At 47.6% G+C, this 26,722-nt stretch overlaps 1 protein-coding gene across 1 annotated transcript in view; it reads left to right on the forward strand.

Moving 5' to 3' along the window:
* Positions 1-26,722, forward strand: part of FARP1 (FERM, ARH/RhoGEF and pleckstrin domain protein 1) — a 304,106-nt gene that overhangs the window by 264,504 nt on the left and 12,880 nt on the right. Inside the window, exons 14-18 of the mRNA XM_040267369.1 lie at positions 1,557-1,744; positions 2,924-3,013; positions 4,050-4,183; positions 20,538-20,619; positions 25,094-25,331. Coding sequence (XP_040123303.1) covers positions 1,557-1,744; positions 2,924-3,013; positions 4,050-4,183; positions 20,538-20,619; positions 25,094-25,331 — 732 coding nt within the window. The remainder of the gene's footprint in view (positions 1-1,556; positions 1,745-2,923; positions 3,014-4,049; positions 4,184-20,537; positions 20,620-25,093; positions 25,332-26,722) is intronic.

The raw sequence follows: 26,722 nt of genomic DNA on the forward strand, positions 1-26,722 counted from the left end.
GTCAATAAAATTGACATTTGTGAAGCAATTTCTGGCCTTTTTCTCCGGGTTTTCCTGGGTCTGGTGGTGTGAGAGGGGCGATTGGGTCTTTGTCTAACATCAGGACTTTGTTATAATGATGTTTATGAAAATGCAAGGCATTGAAATGGAGGGTTTTTTTTTTTTAATGCAAACTTCTGGAATCTAACTTTTCCTGACATTTTCTGATCTTGTTCTTCAAGGGTGATTGTACTGACAATAGTCAGTGGGCAGGACGTCTGCTTTCTGTTGTTTTTGTGGGCGTGGTGGCTTTCTCCCCGTATGTAGGTGACACGGCTAGCTGGGAGACCTGAGACTGGGTGGGGCCTGGTGGGGGTTTCTGCATGGTTCATTCATACTGGGGTCATGTTCACGACCCAGCTCCATTCGAGGCAGACTTATCTTTTAATGTCCAAGCAAATATGAATGAATCTAGAGAGACAGGATGGAGGTGAAAAACTAGGGGAATTCCCAGACAACTGCCCTTCACCTCTCTCCCCAAGCTTGATACTGGGCTGAGTAGCCACAGCCATGAAACTGGATACTGGAAAATAGAGAAACCATTCACATAGTTTTTCTCTATGATGGTAACTGACAGGGCTGCAGGCTACTTAAAGTATGTTCATCCTAATCCTAGTTTCTGTGAGTCTGCATGAGAATTATAGATCTGTTAGGCTGAAACATTTGAGTTTAGAAGTAGATTTTGAAATATCCCACTTAGTTTCAATAGGTTGAGGTATTGGTATTTGCAAAATGCTGTTGGCAAAGAGTTTTCATGTGTACATCATCTCATCTGGTTGACTCATAATGGGTTATTATACATTTTCCTACGATCTGGTATCGTTTTCAGAGGAATAACTAATTACCTGTCATTTTTGACTCAAAAGGGGGAATTGTGATAATGTGATAACCTCCAGCTTTGCATTTTCAAATGATCACCTTTGCTATAATTGTGATACTAGTGTTTCTGTCCCAAACAGTGAGAGAGACATGGAGTGCCATCACCAGGTATAACCAGCTTGCTTCTGTTCTTCGTAGAATGGGGAGGTAGCTGCTTTCCCTTACTTTAGCTGTGACCCATTGTTCCAAGATGTAGTCTGTCCTGGGTGTCCCAAGTCCTTTAGTCTTCTATTAGAATAGTGCTATTTTCTAGTCATTTTCCACATCTCCTTGTGATATAGACCCTGTGTCTTTCTCGAGTAATCCTTAAGACATTAAGGAAGTAGTTAGGAGATGAAGATGCTATTTGCAGATACACAGTGCTTTTTAAACTATTGTAATTATGCTCTATGCAGAGTTCTCCAGCTTATCATTAATGACGTAACTGTGGTTCCACTGAATGGTATCTTAAGGGTGAGGGCTGCTGCAAGTTAGGGAAAAAACAACTAGAAAGTCATGGAGGGCATTTTAAGCATGCCATATAGTAATATAGTAGTCTCAGCTTCTAAAGGTTTGAAAAGGTGAAAATTGTAAGTGGAGACTGGGTCCCAGAAGAAATTACTTTTTTTTTTTTTTTAATACTTCTCATCCCCAAACAGGCTCCCTGACTGGCAGCCCTCACCTTTCAGAGCTGTCCATCAACTCGCAGGGAGGAACAGCGCCCACCAATGCCATCCTGTCGCCCAACCTGAGCCCTGACACCAAGCAGGCCTCTCCCTTGGTCAGCCCCCTGCTGAATGACCAGGCAGGCCCGCGGGCTGAGGACGAGGATGATGGCCGCAGAAAGGTATGAGGACTGGCAGGCACTCACCTGTTTATTTTTTTTTTTTTTTTAATTCCAGTAATTTGCTCAGTGGTAAAGAATCCACCTGCTAATGCAAGGGACACGAGTTTGATCCCTGGTATGGGAAGATCCCCTGGAGAAGGAAATAGAAACCCACCCTAGTACTTGGCCTGGGAAACCCCATGGACAGAGGAGTCTGACAGACTACACAGTCCATGGAGTCGCAGAGTCAGACACGACTTGGTGACAGAACAAGAGCAATAAAGTAGAATCATGCAGTGTCTGTACCTTTGTGACTGGCTTATTTCCTTGAGCATAACATTGAGGTTTATGCATGCTATAGCCTGCATCAGAATTTCCTTCTTTTTTAAGGCTGGCTGGTCTTCCACAGTCTGGAGGTACCACATTTTGTGTATCCATCCACCCACTGATGGACAGTTGAGCTGTTTCCTCCATTTGGCTGTTTTGCCTAATGTTCTGGGAACACTGGTGCACAAGTGTCTGGTCTCATCTCTGCTTCATGTGTATCCCCAGAGGTGGAATGGGGTGGATTCCTGTAGGAAGTAAGCGGGATGGGCAACAACAGGGGATTGGTTTCCTTGTACTGACTTTTACAGTTTAAAGAGAAGCCAAACCAATGGTAGACCTCGCTAAGGCAGTACCACCTGCCCACCTGACAGAGGGACCCTGCCTGCTGGCACCCTGGCCCTTTAGAACAGCCACTTTCATGTTCCCAGGAACAACGTAACTTCCACTTCCTAAAAACCAGTACCACCAGCCCACGATGCCCAGGACAAAGGCTGCCCTGGTTCTTTTTCATTCATTTCCTTGAAGGCTGCGTCACTCTGATACTGTCCTAATTAATTAGATTTTCAGGTGCCCAGTTTTGAATGAACAGTCTTCAGTGGTAACTGACACACTCACTTGAGTTCTTTCACTGCCAGTAGGATTTACTTGGAAGGAAACATTCCTAGACAATTTTCTCATCATAGAAACTCATTCTTTATTCTAGTTCCTCTCACACAAAAAGGAGAATAAGAGTTTATTTAGCCTTGATACCAACCAACCAAAGATCGTAAGTTAGCAATGCGTCATTTAGTTAGGACTTTCATATAACCAGGACTCTCTTAGAAACTGAGGCTCAAATTATTGTATCTTTTTTTCTTTTTATGAATTTTGCAGAGATTCCCAACTGACAAAGCATACTTCATTGCTAAAGAAGTCTCCACCACTGAGAGAACATATCTGAAGGATCTTGAAGTCATCACTTCGGTATGTGTAGCATTTCCCCTAAAGCGTTAAATCACATAATTTATCTTGACTAATACTCAGCTTTAGGAGACAAGCTGGATCGAATTAAATGTCGGGTTCTCCGACTCCAGTTAAAAGGATTTTAGTCCTGAGTTGTACAAATTAGGCAGTAATGGTATGTTTAATTTGGAATATGCCTTAAAAAGGTTTTATAATTGTGATTTTTTAAGTGCAAAGGAAGGAAGTTTCTAAAGTGGAGAAATTTAATATTAAACGTTTCACTGTCTGCACCGCCTGCACTGATGCAGAACTTTGTTTTGCCTCATATTTTTCTTGAGAGAGACCTCAGAGGTGAATGGGAAACCTCGTTTTATCTCTGATAATAAATTGAGCCATGTCAGCAAAATATGCCTCAAAGACTGCCTTTTATCATTTTAATCCGTCTTGTTCAGTCTTAGAAACAAATTCAAAGCGTGGTGGCAGATGTCTTTATGGCCCTGGGTTCTGGAAAGGAGCTAGCCAACAGCAGGTCAGTTGGAATAGTCTGGTGCCTGCCTCTGGAGCAGGCGCTCAGCAGTCCTCATGGGGCCCAGCCCAGCCTCAGCTCAGTGAGAAGAGTGGTGTGTGTGCTGGCAGAGGCATCACCTCTTTGGTTCAGCCACCTTTCTGCTCAGCGTTTCAACGAAGGAAGAGCGATAGAAGTTTCTTCAGGACTGAACTGAGGGCGTACGGGGGCATAAATCAGGGGTGACCCAGGGAGTTGGCCATAATGGAAGTTTTGATTTCAGTAGCTGCTCACTTCAGAGATGTGTCCTGGCTTCAACAGTACTTGGTAACAAATTTCAGGAAGCAGTAATGCAGAGATGGTCCTTCTTACTCCATCTAATGAAAGGAGGGAAAACAGAAAAGCCTCAAAGCTCTTGATGCTCTTGAAATCCTACAGTTACAGCAGGAGAGCCCTTATGTCTCCAAGCATGGTGGGCTGTACTTCCGAAGAGCTGCAGACCTTGGCTCTTCACCTCTACGCCTCTAAATACACCCTATTTTTTATTCCCAGTGGTTTCAGAGCACAGTAAGCAAAGAGGACTCCATGCCCGAAAGCTTGAAAAGTCTCATATTCCCGAATTTTGAACCTTTGCACAAATTTCATACAAATTTTCTCAAGGAAATTGAGCAACGACTCGCCCTGTGGTAAGTACAATTCCGGGTGACCATTCTGCCTCATCCCCACCACTCTCCTCTTTCTTTCTCTATTTCTCATTTTATTTTTATGTTGTTCCTTATGAGCAGTAGCTATGAGCAAAGATAAAGCAAGAAGCTGGCTTCAGACAAGACAAGCCTACAGTGATTTCCCAGTAAATCTATATGTGTTAGATCTCACCCCCAATTTTTTTCCCCCCTTTGGCTTGCAGTTCTTCAAAATGCATGTTTTCTGACGATAATGAAATGAATCCCACAGAATATAGTCATGTCTTCTGGAAGGTTGAAGACGATTATAAAGAGTAGAGGCAGAAGAGGAACTTTCAGGGTGTTGGTAGTATTTTACTGGTGCATGCTTTAGAATCATTTGAGTATCATCCATCTCATGCTGTTCTCAGTATTATATTTCACAGTGTTTATAAAGAGTGCTTTGAAAAATAGACCCCATAGGGACTTCCCTGGCAGTCTTTTAGTTAAGACTCCACACTTCTACTGCAGGGGGCAAGAGTCTGATCCTAGTTGGGGGACTAAGATCCCACCTGCTGAGTGGTATGGCCAAAAATAACAGAACTCCGTACCCCACACGTGCATACATTTTTACCTTGATTCCTTCTACTAAGAATTTATCTTAAGGTTGCATTCTAATATGTGAAATGACAAATGGCAATGATATCCATGACAGAATTAAAAGATTGGAACTGACCTAAATACTCAGGAAGAGCAGGCTGGATAAAAATATTAAGTCTGTTTTATTCAATACCATATAAAACATTAATCTCTGGATGCAAAACATCAGGAGATATCGTCTGTACTGTAGATTGCAAAGTCCCTTGGCCCCAAATGGAAACTTCTGCAGAAAATTCCTACAGGTTTTTTTTTTTTTTAAAGACATGTATAGACACATGAGGAATTGACTAGTAAAAATGCATTTGAAAAATGCCAGGAGATAATAGCAGAAGCTTTCTATCCACTGCATACTGTGTCCATCCTCACTACAGGTGAGAGTTTGGTTCAAGGTGTTCTCAGGGGTGTTTTAGTGACTGTAGGGCCTGCCGGAGACCTGGATGAGGTGGTCCCACCCTGGGGGATTCCAAGTGGGGCATTCGGGCACTGGGTAACAGGCTCACAGAGCTACTCCCTGTGCTGTGAAGCAAATGTGCTCAGGTTTTCGACTTTGTATGTTTTTTATACCTGGAGAGAATTCAGTGCAGCTTTCTTTGCTGTGATAGAAGGAAGTGGGAGGCTTTACTCACGTGCCGCAGGCAGGAGAGCTCAGCTTGGACTGAGGAAGAACGGGTATAAAAATCAGCTCCACTGGAGATGACAAAAGACTGAAAATGCCAGTTTAACTCTTACTCTAGATTGGTGCTATGAATATAAGAGAAATATCACTTTTAGAAATTTTTTTAAAAAATGCTCTGTAACATCTAACTCTGTGTTCCCAGAATTGACTGGGAAGCTTTCAGTTGTGTTCTTCCATGTTGCCTCCTCAAGTCATGCAAAGCTGAGTGATGCTTTGGTAGTGGAGCAGAAGATATTCTAGCTCTGGAGGAGCCATTCCAGCAGTTCATTTTCTGGCCAGTGAGATGCGTGGTCATACAGTCTTCCCGTAAGCTCAGAGCATCTTGAGATGGGTCATACTGCAGTTTGGTCCACAGAGCAGTTGATTTAAATAAGGTTGGGGAGGTCACACACAGGAGGTGTCTTCAGTCGGCAGTGCCCGGCAGCCCAGTGTGGCGGCTTCAGCTCACTCACTGTCACTGGCAGAACAGTAGTTGCCTCCGTTCTTGTCCCCTCAAGGGAAAGAATTCAGACAAGAGGCATAGAGCAGTTTTCAGCAGCAAGACTTTTACTAAGCAAAGTGAAAGTACGCTCCTGAGAAAACAAGAGGGTGAGCTGTCTGGAAACCAGAAGCAGTCCCACAATGGGGGTGTGTGTATGCGGTCAGTCGTGTCTGACTCTTGGCGACCCCATGGACTGCAGCCCACCAGGCTCCTCTGTCCATGGAAATTCCTAGGCAAGAATGCTGGAGTGGGTTGCCATGCCCTCCTCCAGGGGATCTTCCCTCCCTAGGGATGGAACCCACATCTTCTGCGCGGGCAGGCAGATTCTTTACCACTGCACCTCCTGAGAAGCCTACGATGGGGGTAGGGTTGGGTTTTTAGCTTAGTGGTCCCTCCCTGTGATCCTGCGTCATTTGACTAACAAGTTGATTGACGGCTTTGGGTTATGTAACTTGCCCCCAGTGTGCGGCACCAACCCATAAGCACCCAAGCGAAATCCGGGGTGGGAGAGGGGAGGGAGCAAAAACTGTAATGCTCACTTATTTTAATGACAGTGTCATGAACCCTGGGTTGCTGAGTCACTTCTTAGGTCTTGATGTGCCCTGCAGCAACCTGTCCTGGTGCTTTTATCTCGCTTGGTCCTGACTAGGCTGGAAACTTGTAGGGTGGTCCTTGACCACAAGAGGGAGGATCTGTGGGCATGTCCTGATTCCCAGTGTCCAGAATGAGGAGGGAAGGATGACCCCGTCCGGGATGGAGAGGCAGGGATCTTCTCACTTGTAACTACTGACACTTCTCGCTACTGCCACCAGAGAACTTTGCTGAGCTATATGAAACACATTTCATTTTAGAAGGACTGCCACGCTCTTGGATTTATCCGTGATCATAAATCTTTAGCCTTTATCTGTGTAAGAGTGTCCAGCTGCTTTAAAAAGCACCTGCTATCATTTATTTCTGCAGAGAATTTTCAGTAGCGTGTCTTTCAGAGGTCTATAATTTTATTCATGTTTTCCATGAGGATGCCAGAAGCGTGTTAAAGACTCAAGGCTAGAGAGAGAGCACACACAGTCAATATGCAGCTCCATCAACTTGACCTTCAGTAGCTTTGCAACAATGGACCCACAGCATACTGATGACGTTTATCGGGAGTCAGTGTCCAAGTGTGCCATTAAGTTCAGCTAATCAGTTCCTCAAGCACATGATGAAAGTGACCTGGCTCGGCAGGGATTCACGGCAGAAGGCTGAGTGTGAATGAGTTAAGTGTGAGCCAGTAGAATAAGAGAGAGATCAATGTCGGTTCTATCTGTGGCTCTCAACACTGGCTGCTCATTAAAATCACCTGGAACCTTTAAGAAAAAAAAGTATCTTGATAACCAGGCAGAACACCAGATAGTCGTATCAGAATCCCTGAGAGGTAGAAATGTAAGCATCAGTAGTTCCTAAAGCTTCCTAGGTAATTATTCCAATGTCCAGCCAAGGTCGTGAACCTCTTCCATAGACTGTGCCTCATTAGAAGGAGACCAAGGATTGCCCCTCAGAACTTTAAGGCTCAGAGCTCCCTCAAAACACTGTACCTAGTTCTGAGTGTCATGTTTGAAATGGGCTAATAGAATGCATTTCATTGAAAAAAAAAAAAAAAGTTGGAAGTACGGGCATTTGGCCTCAAAGAGAAGATTTTGGAAAAGAAGATGGCTCTTTTCAGGCTGGTTGTATGAAAGAGGGTGTCAGCATCATCTTAGTTGTACCAAAGGACAAAATTTAAACAAAAGAGTGAGTTTCTGAAGAGGCACCTTGTATGTGAGCATAGAAAAGGGTTTCACAGCAAGTGCAGCTTAGCGATGACAGGCTGCCTTCCAAGGCAGTTGGCTCCTCCGCCTCGGGGTTTCTTGAGCTGAGGTTGCCCATTTCCAGAAACAAAACCCCAAACCTGGCAGGGCATTAGGGTCACCTGGGGTTGGTGGACCAGTGGAGTTTTGAAAAACTATTAATTGCTACATTGTACCCAGCCCTCCTTTATCAGAACGTTGTGGTGAGATCCAGAAATTTGGACTTTTTCAATGCTTCTTGAGATGACTGTGATGAATGATTTTTCTGGAACAACTCATGTGCAGTGTCTGAGAAACCAGCGACCCTATGATTCTTTGGTTTGCATTTTACTTATAACTCTGTTTCTTCTATAAGTAATGAATGAATGCATGGGTGAGTGAGCAAGTGCCAGACTTCGTCTGCTGCAGACTTGCAGTCTCAGGCTGAATGGGCCGTATCCAACAAGGGCATCACTGGCTAGTTCTGTCTTGGAGGACATGTGGGCCATTAATGCCCGCACAGAAGAAGCAGGCCATGAGCAAATATGTTCAGTGAGAAGAAGGGATCACATAAAGTTTATTAAGAAAGGAGGTTGCTCTGGGTGATTGACAGATCATGTGTGTGTGTTGATATTCTGAGGTGGGAAACACAGACTGGCCTACATGGAGTGGGCTGGCAGTGTTTGCATCACATCAACACCTGAGGTCCACGTCCAGGAGTCTACGGCCTCATTTCCTCACCTATAAGATGAGATGTGGCCTCCCCCTCACTGGGATGTTACACCAACTAAATGAGACAGTGTCTGTAAATGGCTTGGCGTCCTGTCCCCCACAGAGGAAGAGGGAAAGGCTGACCATTTTTTAATATAAACTTCTCCTATAAATTGAGATCTTAGATTTAGGAAAAAGTTGCCATGAGGATAGTTTCTGCACACTCCTTTTCCAGATCCTCCCCTTGATGTCAGCTTCTTACATCACTGGGCACATTCCTCAAACCTAAGAAACCAGTGTTTGTGGTTCTGTTAAAAAGCAAAATCTGAGCAAGTAAAATTGAAAGGTCTAATTGGCACTATTGAATGATTCATGAATGGGCAGTGTCTCAGGTGGCAGGGAGGGAGGCGCTCCAGAAATGGAAAGGCTTCCCTGGTGACTCAAACAGTAAAGAATCTGCCTGCCAGTGCAGGAGACCTGGGTTCCATCCCTGGGTGGGGAAGATGCCCTGAAGGGGGCATAGCAACCCACTCCAGTATTCTTGCCTGGTGAATTCCATGGACAGAGAGCCTGGCGGGCTAAAGTCCATGGGGTCACAAAAAGTTGGGCACGACTTTAGTTAACTAACTAGTGTTAGAAAACTAACTTTACAAGCAAAACAAGGAATAAACCATGTGATTTCAGATGTAGGTACCCTACCTGGGGGACAGCAGGGGTCTGTGTGGCAGACGACCTCATCTTCCTTTGGGGATCAAGAGGGCCCATGTAACTAATGACCTCATTGGTGCTGACCAATGGCTGACTGGTTAGGATGACCCTCCTGGGAGAGGTTGTGACTGTAGGTTGGTTAGGTACTAAGTCTTGGCTTTAGCCCAAGTGACTCCATTTGGGGCCTGTCCTTTCTCTTTTAACACATTATTAACCAAACTGCAGACTTTAACCAGTGATAGTATTTTTAATTATTGTTAATGGAAATCTAAAGTTTACCATGTACCTCAAGGTCCCCCAGATTTGGGGCTTAAATGTCACCGCCACTGTGCTTTTCTTTGCTGCCCTAAGTTACGCTGTCACATACTTCCATCAACAGTGGGAAATTATAAGGCAGAAAAATTACCAGGACATTTTCCTGTATGATTAGGCTGGAGCCTGGCTCAGCAAACACACCTGCTCTTGTCCAAACGGTGCATTCTCCCTAGTCAATGCTGGGAGAAGAGGCTGGACCGTTTCATTCAGGCCCAAGCCCAAGTTACCCCGTTTCTTCAAAAACAAGGAAGCAGGTTCGGTGACTTCTGAAAACACTCATTGTGCTTTTACTTTGGAAAGTGAGGACAATTTACTCAGCTGTTCAAACACATTCAGAGAAAGCCACTTAAAGACCTTTGGCCTTTGGGCAGGAGCCCCAAATTCCAGCCCTAAAATGACTGGCAGGTGCTGGGCACAAACTGGCCAAGTCATTACCCAGAGATGGATGCAGACCTGCCCCAGGTTCTGCCGGGAATGGAACTCGGCTGGTGGGGAACTGGGACCCAGGGAGGGGCATGCAAGGAGGCATGGGTAGGCTCTGGGCACACAGCTTCCAAGAAGGATCAGCTGGGTTCAAGAAAACAATGTGATTGTACTTAATGCCACTGAGCTGTACACTTGCAAAATGGTGGTAGAGATCAGGTTTTATAGTGAAAAAAGAAACTGTAAGTCACCCAGTCGTATCCGACTCTTTGCGACCCCGTGGACCATAGGCCCCCAGGCTCCTCTGTCCATGGCATTTCCCAGGCAAGAATACTGGAGTGGGGTGCCATTTCCTCCTCCAGGGGGTCTTTTGTTGTTGTTCAGCCACTAAGTTGTGTCTGACTCTTTGCTACTCCGTGGACTGTGGCACGCCAGGCTACCTGTCCTTCACTATCTCTTGGAGTTTGCTCCAACTCATGTCCATTGAGTTGATGATGCCATCCAACCATCTCATGCTCTGTCGCCCCCTTCTCCTCGTACCCCCCATCTTTCCCTGGATCAGAGTCTTTTCCAGGGAGTCGGCTTTTTGCATCAGGTGGCCAAGGTATTAGAGCTTCAGCATGCATCAGTCCTTCCAGTGAATATTCAGGGTTGATTTCCTTTAGGATTGACTGGTTTGGTCTTCTTGCAGTCCAAAGGACTCAAGTCTTCTCCAGCACCACAGTTCAAAAGCATCAGTTCTTCAGTGCTCAGCCTTCTTTATGGTCCAACTCTCACATTGGTACATGACTACTGGAAAAACTGTGACTATTCAGACCTTTGTTGGCAAAGAGATGCCTCTTTGCCGACAGTCCTTATCTAGCCACAATTTTTTAAAAATAGAAAAAACAAAATCATAGGGAATCCGATGCAGAAGACAAGAGACTTCAAAACAGTGCTTTGCACACGAAGGTCACCATGCCTGTGGGGTCTCTGTGGGCGCTGCCAAGGGCTTTCCTGAATTAGCTCATTGGAACCTCACAGAGGCAGGCAGGTGAGCCTTACGTGACAGGTGTATTGGCTGATTGAACTGCCTCCATTCTGACCCAGTCAGCATTCGCAGCCAGGCCTTGAGACATTAAGTTGAATGTTAAGACCTCAGTTTGAAGCTAAAATGGTACCTAGGAGTACCATTTTACTCCCAGCAGAGCTTGGGGATTCAGAATGCAGCTGGCATGGGCGGGGCTTACCTGTCCTTTCCAGTTTCACTTCTCAGCAGCTTCCTCATTCTTGGAGGCGCTTTTCAACTCCCATTGTTATTTCCCTTAACTGCCCTACTGCTCTGTGAGGTCCATGGGCTTCGTTTTAAACAGGTGGGTAAGTAAAAACAGGCTTTTTTTTTTTTTTTTTTTTTAACCTTTCTTAAGTGACCCAGTGAGGGGTGTGGTAGGCAATGATCCCGGCTGGTCAGACACTTTTATCCCGAGGTGGAGACCTTTGACGTTAATCAACACCATGTCTTCTCTGGCCTGTGCTTGAGCTTGGGGTCGTCAGGAGCCTGGTGACCGGACAGCCTGTTGTCATGAGCTTGGTGTGTGCCGGCGGCTCCTGCAAGCAGGACGAGAAGAGGCACTGTTCATTTCCCGCGTTCTTGGCCATCACCCCCAAAGGTCGCTCGCTCGCCCTCCAGCCAGGGCAGTTTCTCACAGCATCCTCCTGTGATTGGTTGAGTCAGGAGCACACACGTGTACCACACACATGGACACGCGCCCGCCTGCCGCCGAGAGTCCGCCTCCCCACACTTCATCTCTGGATCCCTGAGGATGGACCGGACCCCAGCCACCATCCTCCTGAGAGGTCGCCAGTGGCAAGTGGTTCCTGCCACACCGTGAAGCGCTGGCTGACTCTGCCACGCAAGTCGTTTATCTGATTTGAAAGCTTTGTTCCCCCCAAAGTTGATGACTGTGGACTGTTGCCCACATCCACATAAAGGAAAGGATCCGATTTCCATATTATTTTTGTTGTCGCCCAAGATCAAAATATTTGTAAAGGTTGACTGCAGAGAAGCCCTGTAATTATTTCACGGGGGAATTATTCCTGCCTCACACACTTTGTTCATGGTTGGATTAATTCTTTCGTGCGCTCCTGTCATCGCCATAGTGCGTTTACCACCGGCAGTGACAACTTTGCTCGTTTAGAGTAAAATCAGCTGCGGTGCCTTGTCTCGTGGAACGAACATTCTCATGTGACAAGGGATCCCACTGCCTCGCAGGCCTGACCTGCTCCAGCCGTAATGAGTTTCTTGTCCTGAGCAGGAGGTTAGGGTGTCAACCCTGCATGTCAGAAATGCCCAAGTCACTCTCGAATCCAGCAGGGTCGATTAACCGCATTGATTTTCCACCTGTAAAATTGACTCTTCCCGGCTCAGTGAGCTATGACTCCTCCCGTCCTCCGTCCTCCCCAACAACCTCCATCTTTCCTTCTCTGAATTCCCGAGATGTTTACTAACCTTCCTGTGTCACCCGCCCATCCTGGTTGACCTGGAATCTCAGCTCCTGATGCGCGAGCATCTGCCAAGACTGTGGTTTCCTCCAGGTGGACCGGCTCCTGGGTCTCAGAGTCTAGGGTGGAGCTCCAGGTGATATGTGCCTGTTAGAACGAGTCTTGTTGGTAAACTGCATAACAAGTCTTGGGGAGGCTCATTTTTACGTAGGGCTTCCCTGATAACTCAGTTATCAGGAGAAATCTGCCTGCAATGCGGGAGACCCCAGGTCGATTCCTGGGTCATGAAAATCCCCTGGAGAAGGGATAGGCTACCCACTCCAGTGTTCTTGGGCTTCGCTTGTGGCTCAGCTGGTAAAGAATCCGCCTGCATTGCCGGAGACCTGAGTTCAGTCCCTGGGTTGGGAAGATCCCCTGGAGAAGGGAAAGGCTACCCACTCCAGTGTTCTGGCCTGGAGAATTCCATGGATAGCCCATGGGGTCGCAAAGAGTCAGACATGACTGAGCAACTTTCACTTCACTTCATTTCACTTAAATTCTTTTATGCTTCATCTTCCACAAAGATTTTGAGACAGTTAACAGAAAACAATACAAGAATAGGATAAGTAAAGACATTGAAAGTGCCCTGTCCCATATGGTAGCCACTAGCCACTTGGAGCAGTTTAAAATAACTTAAAAATTCAGTTTCTCAGTAATACGAGCCACATTTCAAGGGTTATTAGACCCAGTGGCCAGTGGCTGCGTTTAGGACAGCAGACATAAAACACGTTTCCCTCATCATAGAAAGTGCTTTTCCACAGCATCGGGAGGTGCAAACTATTGGGTATAAGATCGGCTACAGGAAAACATTGTACAGTTTGGGGAATGGAGCCAATATCTTGTAGTAACTGTAAGTGGTTTGTAATCTTTAAAAATTGTATCAAAAAGAATGAATAGTACTCATTACACCAAACACAGGGCCCACCACACAATAGTTGCTCAAAATACTTAGGAAACAAATTCATGAAAATGTCTTGGTTTCCTCTGGGGTAAATCGTAAAGATTATTTAGTTTGTTGTTGTGTTTCAAAGGCTCAAAGAAAGGCGCCTGGCAAATGATGATAGACCATGCTTTTACACTTAGAAAATCTGTATTCACATGCAAAGTCTGCAACATGTTAATATTAAAAATAAAATACCGTTAGTGCTTCCCACTAGGGAAGCTGTCCAGAGTCACTGAGGTTGTATTCAAAACGCAAGACTCAAGGACGGGCCGTCCAAGCCCTCTACTCCATGCTTCAGACAGATCTACTTCTCCTGTGTAAAAGCTTTGGTTTGAAAATAGTTTCACTGTTTTTTAAAAGAAGGCTGTGCAAAAAGGGTTTAAAATCATTACTTTCAAATTAAGCCATGAAACTCACTGGAGACAAGGCAGTGTGATCTACCTGGAAAAAAAGCTTGGAAGAATACACGGTGGAAGGAACTTAGGGCAAGATATGGATCGTGGGTATACCGTGGGGGGCAATGCATGTACACTTTTTTATATAAATTAATTTAAAATTTCATCTTTGTTTCTAAGGTGAGAAAAACACTTTAAGGATGCAGGGATCTTCCCACTGTATCCTGCCCAGATTCAGCTTCGCTCTGTCGCCCAGGAGGCCAGTGGTGGTTGGTGATTGTTTCCTTTTAACACAGGAGTAAAATTGCCTGTTCTCAAGCATATGCAGGAGCTATTTTTCTTGAATTGTTTGCCTTGTTCCTGTCTGTATAGCCCACTGTGCTTTAAGAGCAAGCTACCTTTTTGTTTGTTTGTTTAGAAAAATGGAAATGGTTTTCCCAATTGCAGGTACATTTCTGCTGGAACACAGGCCGCTGATGAGTTTGAAAGCGCCCTTCTATTGTGCTGTGTTTTAATGCATGGCCGTCAACAGGACCAAACCCAGGTCTCATCTGGTGCTATCAAGCCTGCCTGTGAGTGGGCTGTAACTCTTGTGCCTCATATTAAACTGGACCTGGTAAACTTGGAAGAAGAAAAGGTGTAGCTTTAGGCAAATCTATAATGTATGCATAGCTGACAAGCACAAGGTAGCTGAGGGCTTGAGGCTGCCGTGTCTACCTGAGCCAGAGGACAGGACGGTCGCATACCTGTCGCTACTGGGGGGAAATAGTGTACCCCAGCGCAGCAAGAACGCCTCACAAATGCCTTCCCTGCAAGTGGCAATGTGAATTAACATTCACATTCATGAGGTTTCTCCTCTCCAGGGATTTCAAAGGCTATTGAAAATCGTCAAAGAATATTGAAATCCACATCTGTTCCATGCAGCTAATATATATACACACACACACATGAAATCTATTACTCTGGCTAATTCGTTGCTTTTTGAACCCAGCTGCCCTTCCTACCCTACATATTAGTGGAAGATTTGTCTTTACTCATTTGCTCACTTACATATTCTTTTATTTACATAGATACACATAGACTTACAGATACATAGACACATAACTTCCCAGGTGGTGCTAGCGATAAAGAACCCGCCTGGCAATGCAAGAGGTCCCCTGGAGGAGGGCGTGACAACCCACTCCAGTATTCTTGCGGAGAAAATCCCATGGAGACAGACGCCTGGCGGGCTGCAGTCCATAGCGTCAAATAGAGTCAACACCTAAAGCAACTTAGCACAATAACAGCACAGATACACACCCACAGACATAATTACAGCCTCTTTTTTTCCCCCCACTTAGAATCATAGGAACCGCAAGGAATGGTAAGAATTAGGTCATGATGTTTGTTTTGCAAATGAGGCCTAAAAATTCACAAAGTTAAATCTATTTTCTTGGAGTCAGCACCCCGACCCAGAGCTGAGTTGAAAAAGTCAGCCCTTTTAGCTCCAAGATACGTGGTTTTGCTTTTATGTTTTAATCTAATGAGCTGATTCTTCGCTTTGCTGTGAGAGGGAAGAAAGGGCGGAGCCTTGGTCTGTCTGTAGTGGTCAGTGAAACGTTTACAGAGGGTCTGGAAGAGTCAGATTCTGCGTGTGTGTGTGTGTGCGTGTGTTCAACCTTGTGCTGAGATGAGATAACACACAGTTGTGCCCTGGAGCACACTAATCATGGTACACAGGTCAGAATTCAGCATCTGGGAGGCTTCTTGGTACATGGGTTTCCAGCGCGAAATTGTCAAAAGAATTTTCCGCTGCATTGTCGGCACAGTAATTAGCCAGACAGTGAATACGCGGCCCCACCTTCCCAACAAGGACCCTTTTCTTGTGAGGTTAACATCCAGAGGCTGTTCCGGAAGAGCTGTAATTACTTTTCCATGTTCTCCATAATCCAGTGACCTTTTAGCTCTTTACAATAAGGCCAGTGCACTGGACTTGTGGGTTCGCTGGCGTTCACATGCAGAGGAAGCGTCGTAAGTGTGACGGTAATTCTCTATGGAGCAGCCGCGGTGCAGGTCTCGCCCCCTTTCCCGAGGGCTCACTCCATGCTCTGGGGCCAAGGAGGGCTGGCCCTGGCTGCGCGCCAGCCTAGTTTCACCGGGTGGCCTCAGTCTACCCCCGCTCAGTGGATTCACTGGGCACAGAGGATCCCTGATGCCATCCCAGAGCAGGTTCCCAAATGAAATAAAGACTCTGAAAACTGAGGGAAACAGATAAGGTTCTGCCGGCCAGCCAAAGCAGGAAGGTCCCCATTGCGTCTGGGTTTTAGCATCAGTGCACTTCTCTTTTAATAAAGAGTTGGCAAAGGAAGAAAGGAAGTGAAGTCAATCCAGCTTGGCCTCCATCACCGCTCCCTGCCCCTCCTTCCTGCCTGCTCCGCTGCTCCTGGTTTCCCATGGGTCAGGATGCTCTGTGTGAGAGACAGAGGATTGTTCAGTACCAGTGGGAGCCGAGACCCCCAATTCTCCCTCCGCCCAGTCCAGAGCATTTTCACTAAAATATCTAGGTGATGTCTTTTGGATGAACTGAAGACCTGTCTCATGTGCGTTGCCAAGTGGGATGCCCATTTGGAAGTTTGGGGTCAGTGATTTAGGTTCTGAGATGATAGCTGCATACCTGGAAATCAAGCATAAGTTGTGTCTTCCCTCTTTTTATTGAAACCAGGCTGTTCTAGCTCAGCAATTCAGTCCTCCTTTGTTGTTCAGGTGTGTTGGGGAGGGAAGGAGAATTTCCCAGCTCCTAAGAGAGGTTCGCCGGGATGCTGAAGGTGTGAGGTTGCGTGGTTCTGAACAGCAGGAAGCCTCCGTTTCTGGCAGGAGCTCCTTCCTGCGCGAAGTGTGTAAGGAGAAGAAGCAACCTGTAAATTCACAACTGCATCCACACACTCCCACAGGATCCACAGAATAGCCAAACGATAAACATCTCTGTTGTGACCCAATTAAGAACCTTTCGACAAAGATCCAAAGATACCATACCCCTGTGGCTGATGGGGTGGAATAATTTCTGATCATGAGCAGAGAGCTGAATGCTGTCTCAGGAGGAGAAAGGGAAAGTGTTAGCTGCTCGGTCGTGTCCAACAACTCCATGGCCAGGCTCCTCTGTCCATGGGTTTCAACAAGCAAGAATATTGGAGTGGGTAGCCGTTCTCTTCTCCAAGGGATCTTCCTTGTCCAGGATCGAACCTGGGTCTCCTGCATTAGCAGGCAGATTATTTACCATCTGAACCACCAGGGGAGTCTAGTCTAAGTCAGACGCTGGAGCATTCTCCACGAGGCTGCTTTGGGGGAGAATGACCCAGTGGATGGGGGGAGAGAGACTGGGTGTGGATAACTGAGGCTCCTGGTATGAGGCTGAGGCAGGACAGTTGCTTCATTAAGGAATGAAATGGAGGAAGGAGATTGGATTTTGGCAGCAAGATAAATACCTCTGTGCAGAATCTCTTGAGTTTGAGATTCTTGTGAGGTGGCTTCCCTTGAAGCTTAGTTGGTAAAGAATCTGCCTGCAGTGCAGATTTGTGGGTTCAATTCCTGGGTCGGGAAGATCCCCTGGAGGAGGAAATGGCAACCCGCTCCAATAGTCTTGCCTGGAGAATGCCCGTGGACAGAGGAGTCTGGCGGGCTACAGTCCATGGGGTCGCAAGAGTCGGACACAACTGAGAGACTAAGCCACCACATACACTATGGCATCTTCATATCCACCACCTTGAGGTCACTCGGGCTGCAACCTCTGAAAGTCATAAAACTCAGGGCCTGGGTCAGTAACTACATAGCCCATTGAGGTCATAGATGTGGCATCATGAGTTGAAACCATGGAGACTAGAAAGGCTTGCTTAGGGAGAGGTAGAAATGAAGAGAGAGAAGATAGCCAGGGATGGGTTCTCAAAACACGGAAACAGATTAGGAATGGCCTGGAGAGGAGGGCTTGGCAAACAGGACTGAAGATTTCACCTGGAGAGAAACCAGAGAGCAGGGCCAGGGCGTTGGGGACCAGCCAGCCGCGAGTGGGTGACCAGGAGCAGGAGTGACGGTACCTCCCTTGGTGGATTAGGTAGCTCGGAGGTCAGCGGCAGTGTTGCACAGGACCATTTCAGGCAGTGGCGAGAAGAGAAGCCATACTTTAATCAGAAGAGAAGTGCAGAGTAATTGAGGCCATCGGCCAGCTTGTTTGTTTTGGCAGCTAAGAGGAAGCAGGAGGATTGAGGAATTCTGCATCGGGGTGGAAAAGAATGGAATAGGTTAACGAGAGGACAGCCCTTCTAGAAAAACGATACAGAGGAACTTATTGGTAAAGCAGAAAGGGACGCAGACGCAGAGAACAAGTGTATGGACACCAGAGCGCAGAGAGAGAGGGGGTGGGATGAATTGGGAAACTGGGACTCACATATACCCACTACTCTGTATAAAATAGGTAACCACTAAGAACCTACTGCAGGAGAAGGCCATGGCACCCCACTCCAGTACTCTTGCCTGGAAAATCCCATGGACGGAGGAGCCTGGAAGGCTGCAGTCCATGGGGTCGCTGAGGGTCGGACACGACTGAGCGACTTCACTTTCACTTTTCACTTTCATGCATTGGAGAAGGAAATGGCAACCCACTCCAGTGTTCTTGCCTGGAGAATCCCAGGAATGGGGGAACCTGGTGGGCTGCCGTCTATGGGATCGCACAGAGTCGGACACGACTGAAGTGACTTAGCAGCAGCAAGAACCTACCACAGCACAGGGAACTCTGGTCAGTGCTTTGTGGTGACCTAAATGGGAAGGAAGTCCAAAAAAAAGGGGGGGAGATATGTTTATACGTGTAACTGATTTACTTTGGTGTACAGTAGAAACTAACACAGCATTGTAAAGCAACTATATTCCAATAAATATTAATTAAGAAAGAGAAAGACAGCCGAAGAAGACCCTGGCAGGGGCTGGGAACATCGTGAGTACCCTTGCTCCTTTTATTTTATAGCTTTAATGCCCTGATGGGTCTGGCTGCTTGTCTCTCCTGTGATGTAACTCGCAGTCTATGCCCAGTTATAAACGGTGGAGTACGTGGGTGTTGTCACTGCTTGGTGTGGGCAGAGGGGAGCTAGGAGAGGAGCCAGGCTTCCTGTTTGTCTGCTCCGACGCTTCTACCGGCTTCAGTGCTAAGTCCCTTCAGTCGAGTCCGACTCTTTGTGACCCCATGGACTGCAGCCCACCAGGCTCCTCTGTCCATTGGATGCTCCAAGCAGGAATACTGGAGTGGGTTGCCATGCCCTCCTCCAGGGGGTCTTCCCAGCCCAGGGATCAAACCCACATCTCCTACGTCTCGGGCATTGGCAGGTGGGTTCTTTACCACTAGCACCACCTGGAAAGCCTCATTCAGTCCCTTCCTCCCTGCCCTCCTCTCCCCATCCTGAGAGCCTTGCTGTGTGAGAGGCTGAGCCGGCAGTTCTGGAAAGCTCTGAATGCCAAGAGGAGGGGTGTCATCCCTCCCGGTGCTGGAGGCTTAGGCAGCAGCGCCTGTGGGTGTAAGTTACTGTCCTCCACACTCGGGGTTGCAGATATTTACTCCACCCTGAGCACGTCTCACCTCCCTGCCCAGATTTTTACCTTTTTTTCATTTTTAGTTTGTCCCTTTTCCTTAAATTGGCTTCTGGCTATCCTGAACAGTTGAAGATATTAGCCAGGTTCGTTGTTGAAAAATCATGTTTTAATTTTCTCTGGGAGATTCAGCAGCTTAATTGGCAGATATGCACAGGTATGGTAGCTAGAAGTGTATAGGCTGGGTTCCTGGCCTCGGGTCCAAGCTCCAGCCTTGTGATCACTGACATTAGACACGTTGCTTCGTTTCTTTGCGCCTCAGTATTTAGCTGTTTAAAGGGGGTGATGGTGGTACCTGGTCACAAGGCTGCCAAGAGGATTCAGTGACTAGTCAGTACCTGTAATGTGCTCAGCACTGTGTGGTCAGTGCTCAGTAACCGAAGCTGCCATTATTATTAATAATATTCCTTTACTCACTGCTGTTTAAGCCCCTAGATTATCAATATTGGATGCAGCCTAGAGCCAAAGAGAAATTAATATATACCCAGATGCTCCATTCAAAACACCCATGTCTTTGTCTTCCACCACCCAGCATGTCCAGGGGACCCCTGACCCATCTCAATACCTGGGACCCCATCCTGCCCTCTTCTGGGTCGTTCTTCACATACCCACCTCTGTAAGGGGGTCTCCTGCACTCCCTCATTGATATTTTTCCCTTGCCAAGGGCTTTTCACACAGCCCTTTGTCTGCTTCAGGTAAGGACTCCTGGGAGCAGAAACCTTGATTTTTGAGGCTAAGCCTGGCTCCTTACAAGTGTCTGTTAGTCCCTGTCTGTGAGAAAGAATCAGTTTCATGAGCTTGTTCCTGCAAGTCATCTCCTCGTTGTTCTAACGCTGAGAAAATCAGCCAAGCACGGATGGAAAAAGAAATGTAAAATGAGATCAAATTAAAGTGAGCAGGATGTGACCCGTCCCTGCCACTTTCAGAGCACAAGTGGACTTCTTTGTCTGCAGAAGGACCGGGGTCATTTTGAAATCTCCTTCTAGCACTGATGTCCTGTGATACACAGAGAAAGTACAGACAGGTTAGCGGATTGGAAGACGTGAAGGCTGACAGTTTGTCATCTGGGGCTGGCACGTTGATCTGGTCATCTTTGCACTGCTAACGCTTTGGTTTCCAACCCTTTGCTCCCAGGGAAGGCCGCTCGAATGCCCACATCAGAGGAGATTACCAAAGAATCGGAGATGTGATGCTGAAGAACATTCAGGGGATGAAGGTAAGCTGCTGGTGGGGGAGGGGAGGTGGGGGCGGGGCTCCCCTGGGAAGAAAACTCGGATTGTGATCCCAACCTGGAATTCGAATCTGCATATATCATAGCCTTGGAGGAACTACTGCCTCCTCTGGAAAGTTTTATTTGGCAGCATAAAAGAAAATCCAGTTCAATACTTTTCCAACGCTCTGTGTGGTAACCAGAACAACAGGTATTCTCTATGAGTCATTTGAAAAAAGCTGTGTAGACAAAACATTGGTTGACTGAGCATTTCACTGGTAGTCAGTTGTTTTGGCTTCTTCGACAGAAACATTGGATTCAGAGCTATGTAGGAATTCCAGGCAATTCTGTGACTTTCAGTCCGTTTATAAGGTAAATATATTTTTGAGCATTAAGTGATATCTAACTGACACCAAAGAATGAAAGTCTCCCAAAATGTCAGGACAGAGTGAACCAGTAGTCTGCCTCTTGTTTGAAATCTTCCCACCTCTTAGGTCTGAAATTTCATTTTTGCCTTTCGTTCAAATCCATTAGTAATTCCTTTAAAAATGGAATGTTTTAACTCACACAGTTTAGCTTTCAAATATGAATACATCTGTGTGTGTGAGTCACTCAGTTGTGTCTGACTCTGCAACCCCGTGGACTGTAGCCCGCCAGGGTCCTCTGTCCATGGAATTCCCCAGGCAAGAATACTGGGGTAGGTAGCCAAATCAATCCTGAATATGCATTGGAAGAACTGATGCTGAAGTTGACTACTTGATGCGAAGAGCTGACTCACTGGGAAAGACTGTGATGCTGGGAAAGATTGAGGGCAAGAGGAGATGGGGAGACAGAGGATGAGATGGTTGAATGGCATCACCGACTCAATGGACATGAGTTTGAGCAAACTCCAGTAGATAGAGAAGGACAGGGAAGCCTGGAGTGCGGCAGTCCATGGGATCACAAAGACTGCATCCATGGGTCAGACACGACTGAGTGACTGAACAACAACATTCATTCCCTTCTCCAGGCGATCTTCCCAACCCAGGGATCAAACCTGGGTGTCCTGCATTACAGGTGGCTTTACTGTCTGAGCCGCCAGGGAAGCCTGAATACATTTGTAGTTAACATTTTAAAGCAATCTTCCTGTAGCTTAGCCTCTGAAGCCTAACAACCTTAACTAATAACTAAGCTTGTTGTTTAATCTCTTAAGTCATGTCTGACTCTGCAACCTCTGTCCATGGGATTTCCCAGGCAAGAATACTGGAATGGGTTGCCATTTCTTTCTCCAAGGGTTCTTCCCAACCGAAGGATCAAACCTGCGTCTCGTGCATTGCAGGCGAATTCTTTACCCCCTGAAGAAGGCAGGTTGCTTGTCCCGTCACCATTTCAGTCCATCCAACCATTCTTCCATCTGTCTATATATACCATCCATCCACACTAGCTGAGAGCCTACAAGGTCTAAAGCACTTGTAGAGTTACAGTTATTGTTGAAGTTTGAAAGTGTCCCAGCCCCTTGGGATAGCCCCGGAGTTCTCCCTGTTTACCAGTTCCCCTTTCGACCCTCGCACGGAAGGGTGCCCTTGCTTAGACTAGACATCCACACTCCTCTCCGGTCACCGAGCACCTAAAACCTCCTAAAAATAGACCTGATTTCCGCCCAGGGCAATTCTTCCCCCTCTGTCTAGTGAGCTGGCATGTTTGCATTTAGTCGGCTTCCTTGGCCATGCTGGCATTTTAATTACTGTGCCAACGCCACAAGCATTTATGGCGCGGAACTCTGTGCAAACAAAATAAAAATAGATGGGAGGCTTAGACTCTGGCAGCGTTTTAGAGAAATTGGTTTTTCTTTTATTTTTATTTTTTATTGTGGCTGTTATTGTCGGTTATAGGGAGTTTTTATAAAGCGTGGAGGGGAGCAGCTGAAGTTTCCAGAGAAGTGCCAACATTGGCGCTTCTGTCCGCAGTGCTTCACACAGGCCCCAGCTTGCAGTCTTTCCTGCCCATCCCCCTACCCGGGCATCCACCTGCACACGCGCAGATGTTCAGCAGGGCTGGGGACATGACTGGCTTTTGTCCCCAGACCCTCCACACAGGATGAGCGAGACAGCCAGGGCTCCAATCCTGCCTAAACTCAGGCACCCAGGTGGTGATCTCTCACCCGAGCTGAAATGTTCTCCTGGCAGCATCAGCCACACACACAGAGGAGGCCCTCGCCTTGCACCTTGACGCTTCCCCTGTCGTCTAGGCTGTGACCTTACCCCCCAGGCCCGGGCACCTCCTCCCCCTTCTCCTTGTTCATTTCCTAGCGCTTCCCTCCCTCTGGCTCTCCGTTCTCTTCCTCATGACTCACCAGCTACCTCTTATCCTCTCCAGCCACCATTTACATCATGGCCACCCTGATGAGGCTCCAAACCCGCCTTGTTTCTCTGTGGTTTAGAGAATACAGTCCAGACTCTTAAAGCCTTCCCTGGACAGTTTTGCCAGATCCCTCACCCCTCCACCCACCCCACCCCATCCTTCATATTCTACTCTGTGCTCCAAGGACCTTGCACCCACCTCTCCAGGCGCTCAGGGCCTTGCAAGACCCCTGCCTGAGCAGGATGCCTGCAGTGGTTCGCCTGCTCATTACTGCAGGCAGGCAGCAGGCCTCCTGGCGGTGCCGGCTGTGTGTATGTAGTAACAGGATGGACACTCTCAAAAAAAGCATAGAGCTACATGCACGCACACCCGTGTACACATACCGTGGTATACACACACACAAGTTGAGGGTGTGTATAACTGGTTGAATGAACGCTGGACTGTCCCAGTGTCAGCATCCTGGCTGGGCTCCATGCTGTAATTAGACAAGATGTGAGCAGGAGGGGAGGCCGGGGGAAGGATGCGTAAGACCCCCTGCACTTGCCTTTGCAACTTACTGTGAATCTATACGGGGCTTCCCTGGTGGCTCAGCGGTGAAGAATCCCCCTGCAATGCAGGAGATGCAGGTTTGATCCCTGGGTTGGGAAGATCCCCTGGAGGAGGAAATGGCAACTCACTGTAATATTCTTGCCTGGAGAATCCCACGGGTGGAGGAGCCTGGCGGGCTACAGTCCATGGGATCGAAGAGAGTCGAACATGACTGAAGCAACTCAGCACAGCACGCGTGAATCTGTATATTTATATTTTTAAAATCACCAAATAAACTCAACAGGGAGACCACGTGATAATGGCTACGGGGGACAGGAAGTCCAGGAGGAGGAGGAGTCACTAACTCGGCAGGGAGAGCAGGGAAAGACTCAGAGCTGAGCCTGAAGGGGTCCTTAGGAGCAGAGTGCCCTGTGCCATGGCTCTGGGGGCCAGAGCCCGGCACATTCAAGGACAGGCTATTCAGTAGGTGCCTGGAGTGAGTAGCAAGAAGCCACAATGGAGGGACAGGAGAGATCACTGATCAGGGCCCCACGCGCCCTGCTGAGCTCTAGAGATTGTCCTGAGATGGTGGGAGTTCTTGGGGTATCCCAAGCAGGAGGTGAAGTGCTCGATTGCACTGGTGGATGCTCCTTTTGGAGCCACTCGAAAGTCAGGGGGCAGAAGTGAGGCAGAGACCCCAATGGAGACACCCTGGCAGTGGTCAGAACAAGGGAGTGACCACCCGGCGAAGCCAGGAACAGGCTTGCTGTTTGCAGGAGGTAGAACTGGTAGGTCTTGGCGAAGGACTCAAAACCTGAGGGCATCTGGAATCTTCTCCCAGTTTTTCTGTCTTGAGTAACAGGTGGCAGCACCCATCCTGGGTGAGAGGATCGGGGGGCAGCCTCAGTTGCAGTAAGGTGGGGGCCGTGGGGGGGGTTAATGTCTGGACTCCTGGATTTTCAGCTCTTTGTGGGCTGTGGGAATGGAGATGCCAGGATTGGGAATCCAGATGTTCTGGGAATCAGCACACAGATAGTGAGCCAGCTCCTGGGAATGAGGGAGAAGACAATAGCTGCCATGAGGAATTAATCCCTTCTGGAATGCTCTATCAGACTTCTTACCCTGCAGCTGTCTCCACCACGGCCCCTTAAAGGAAAACGATATTCAGCAACAGTCGTTAAGGATGGTAGAGCAGACTTTGTTCTGGACCTTTGCAGTAGGTGCGGGAACGCTGCAGGGGAATTTTATAGTGGGAGAGAGACTGGAATCAGCTCTCAGGCACTCCCATTCATTTATTTCCCCTGAGTTTCACCAGTCTTGTTTTAAAAGGACACTTACATCTCTAGTGTTCCATATACATCTCAAATATTTTATGATCCCTGCGTATTTTAAACTGGTCTGTGCTTTTATAGAGCTTTTTTATTTCATCTTGAGAACTTAAATAGTGAAATAGTAAAAGCATGGAATTAAACAAGTGGGATGAGATAATGAAAGCAAAGGTGATGCCTTGGGTGGGTCAGACTGGGTGGACCACGTGGCTGAGCCAGACTCCGCTCCTCTCCCTGGCCCTGCCCCCTCCCGGCCCCGCCCCCTCCCATGTCTTCCCCACCAGCAACTGGCTGCTCACTTGTGGAAGCACAGCGAGGCGCTGGAGGCGCTGGAGACCGGCATCCGGGGCTCCCGGCGGCTGGAGAGCTTGTGCCGAGACTTCGAGCTGCAGAAGGTGTGCTACCTGCCGCTCAACACCTTCCTCCTGCGCCCGCTGCACCGGCTCATGCACTACAAGCAGGTCCTGGAGCGATTGTGCAAACACTACCCGCCCAGCCACAGCGACTTCAGGGACTGCCGAGGTGAGTGGGTGGGTGTGTTGGGGAAGGGGGTGGGCCAGTTCTCTGGGATTGTGTCCCAAGCCGGGCAGACTCTTTCTAGGACCTGGACCTGTATTTTCTGTCCCTGTTGGTCTGTCCTGTCAGGAAGGCAATAATGATTCGCTTCTCTTCTCCATCCTCTTGCCTGCATTTTCTCCTCTATCCTGGGTGGTTAGTGCAAAGAACCCTGGAGAAGCTCCACTTAAGAGTCCGTCCCTTCCAAAAACTTCATTCACCTACATGGTAGAAGCTCATCACTTTCTGCTTGGATGGGCCACTGGAAATGGCTGGTAATAAACACTACCGCTCATTGCTGCGGGGCATTCGTGAGGTCACCACACTGAGCATTTCAGGTGTATCAGCTCTCAAGTCTTGGAGAAATGCCTACAATATAATGGTGAGCTCATTTTACATATGGGGACCGCTGAAACCAGAGAGGTTAAGGAACCTTCCCAGAGTCACACAGCTGCAAAGTAAATGACTGGTAACCTAAACCCAGAACTCACATTCTTGACCATCCTTCCCTACCAGCTAATGATGATATTACTCACTGTCCCTCGCTCAGCACCTGGGCCAGGTACTCTGCCAGGTATCTTTCTCACATTAACACCTTTACTTCCTTAACAACCCCATGAGAGAAGGGTTGTTATCCTATTTTATAGATAAGAAAATGGGCTTCAGAGGGGCTAGGATTTGTGAGTGTTGCTTAGCTGGCCAACGATGGGAGTTGCCACTCTAGACCATGCTTTCCCCACTGTGCCACGCTTCGTCTTTGTGAACACATCCTCTTCCCGTGTTGTTTGTTGTCTGTTACCATCTGCGCTCCCTGGCCTGAACTTGTAGCCCCTGGGGGACAGGACACTCTGCACCAGTCTGTACACAGTGCACTCTCTCCAGGTGGTTCTTGACAGATTACGAGACTTTGCACACCCGTCAGTATGTCACGATATGTGTCTCTTGCCTAAAGTATGTAAATTTAATCTTAGTTTTTAGAAAGGCAACCCAAGGGAAGATTTCGTAGAGTAATAAAGACATTGTTCCCTGGTAGCTCAGTTGGTAAAGTGCAGGAGACCTGGGTTCAATCCCTGGGTCAGGAAGATCCCCCGGAGAAGGAAATGGCAACCCACTCCAGTATTGTTGGCCTGGAGAATCCCATGGACAGAGAGAGGAGCCTGGCGGGCTACAGTCCATGGGGCTGCAAGAGTTGGACATGACTTAGTGACTAAACCAGCAATACCATCACCAGTGAAGACACTGGTAATTCATGCAACGGGAACAGAAATGGCTCAAGACGTGGTTTTGACTTGCTTTAGACAGCGGCCTTTAAAGCAAACCATGCAGCCTCACGCCTTGGCATATTCTGTTCCTTCCGC

The sequence above is a fragment of the Oryx dammah genome, unplaced genomic scaffold (assembly GCF_014754425.2).
Source record: "Oryx dammah isolate SB20612 unplaced genomic scaffold, SCBI_Odam_1.1 HiC_scaffold_24, whole genome shotgun sequence".
In the NCBI taxonomy this organism is placed as follows: Eukaryota; Metazoa; Chordata; class Mammalia; order Artiodactyla; family Bovidae; genus Oryx; species Oryx dammah.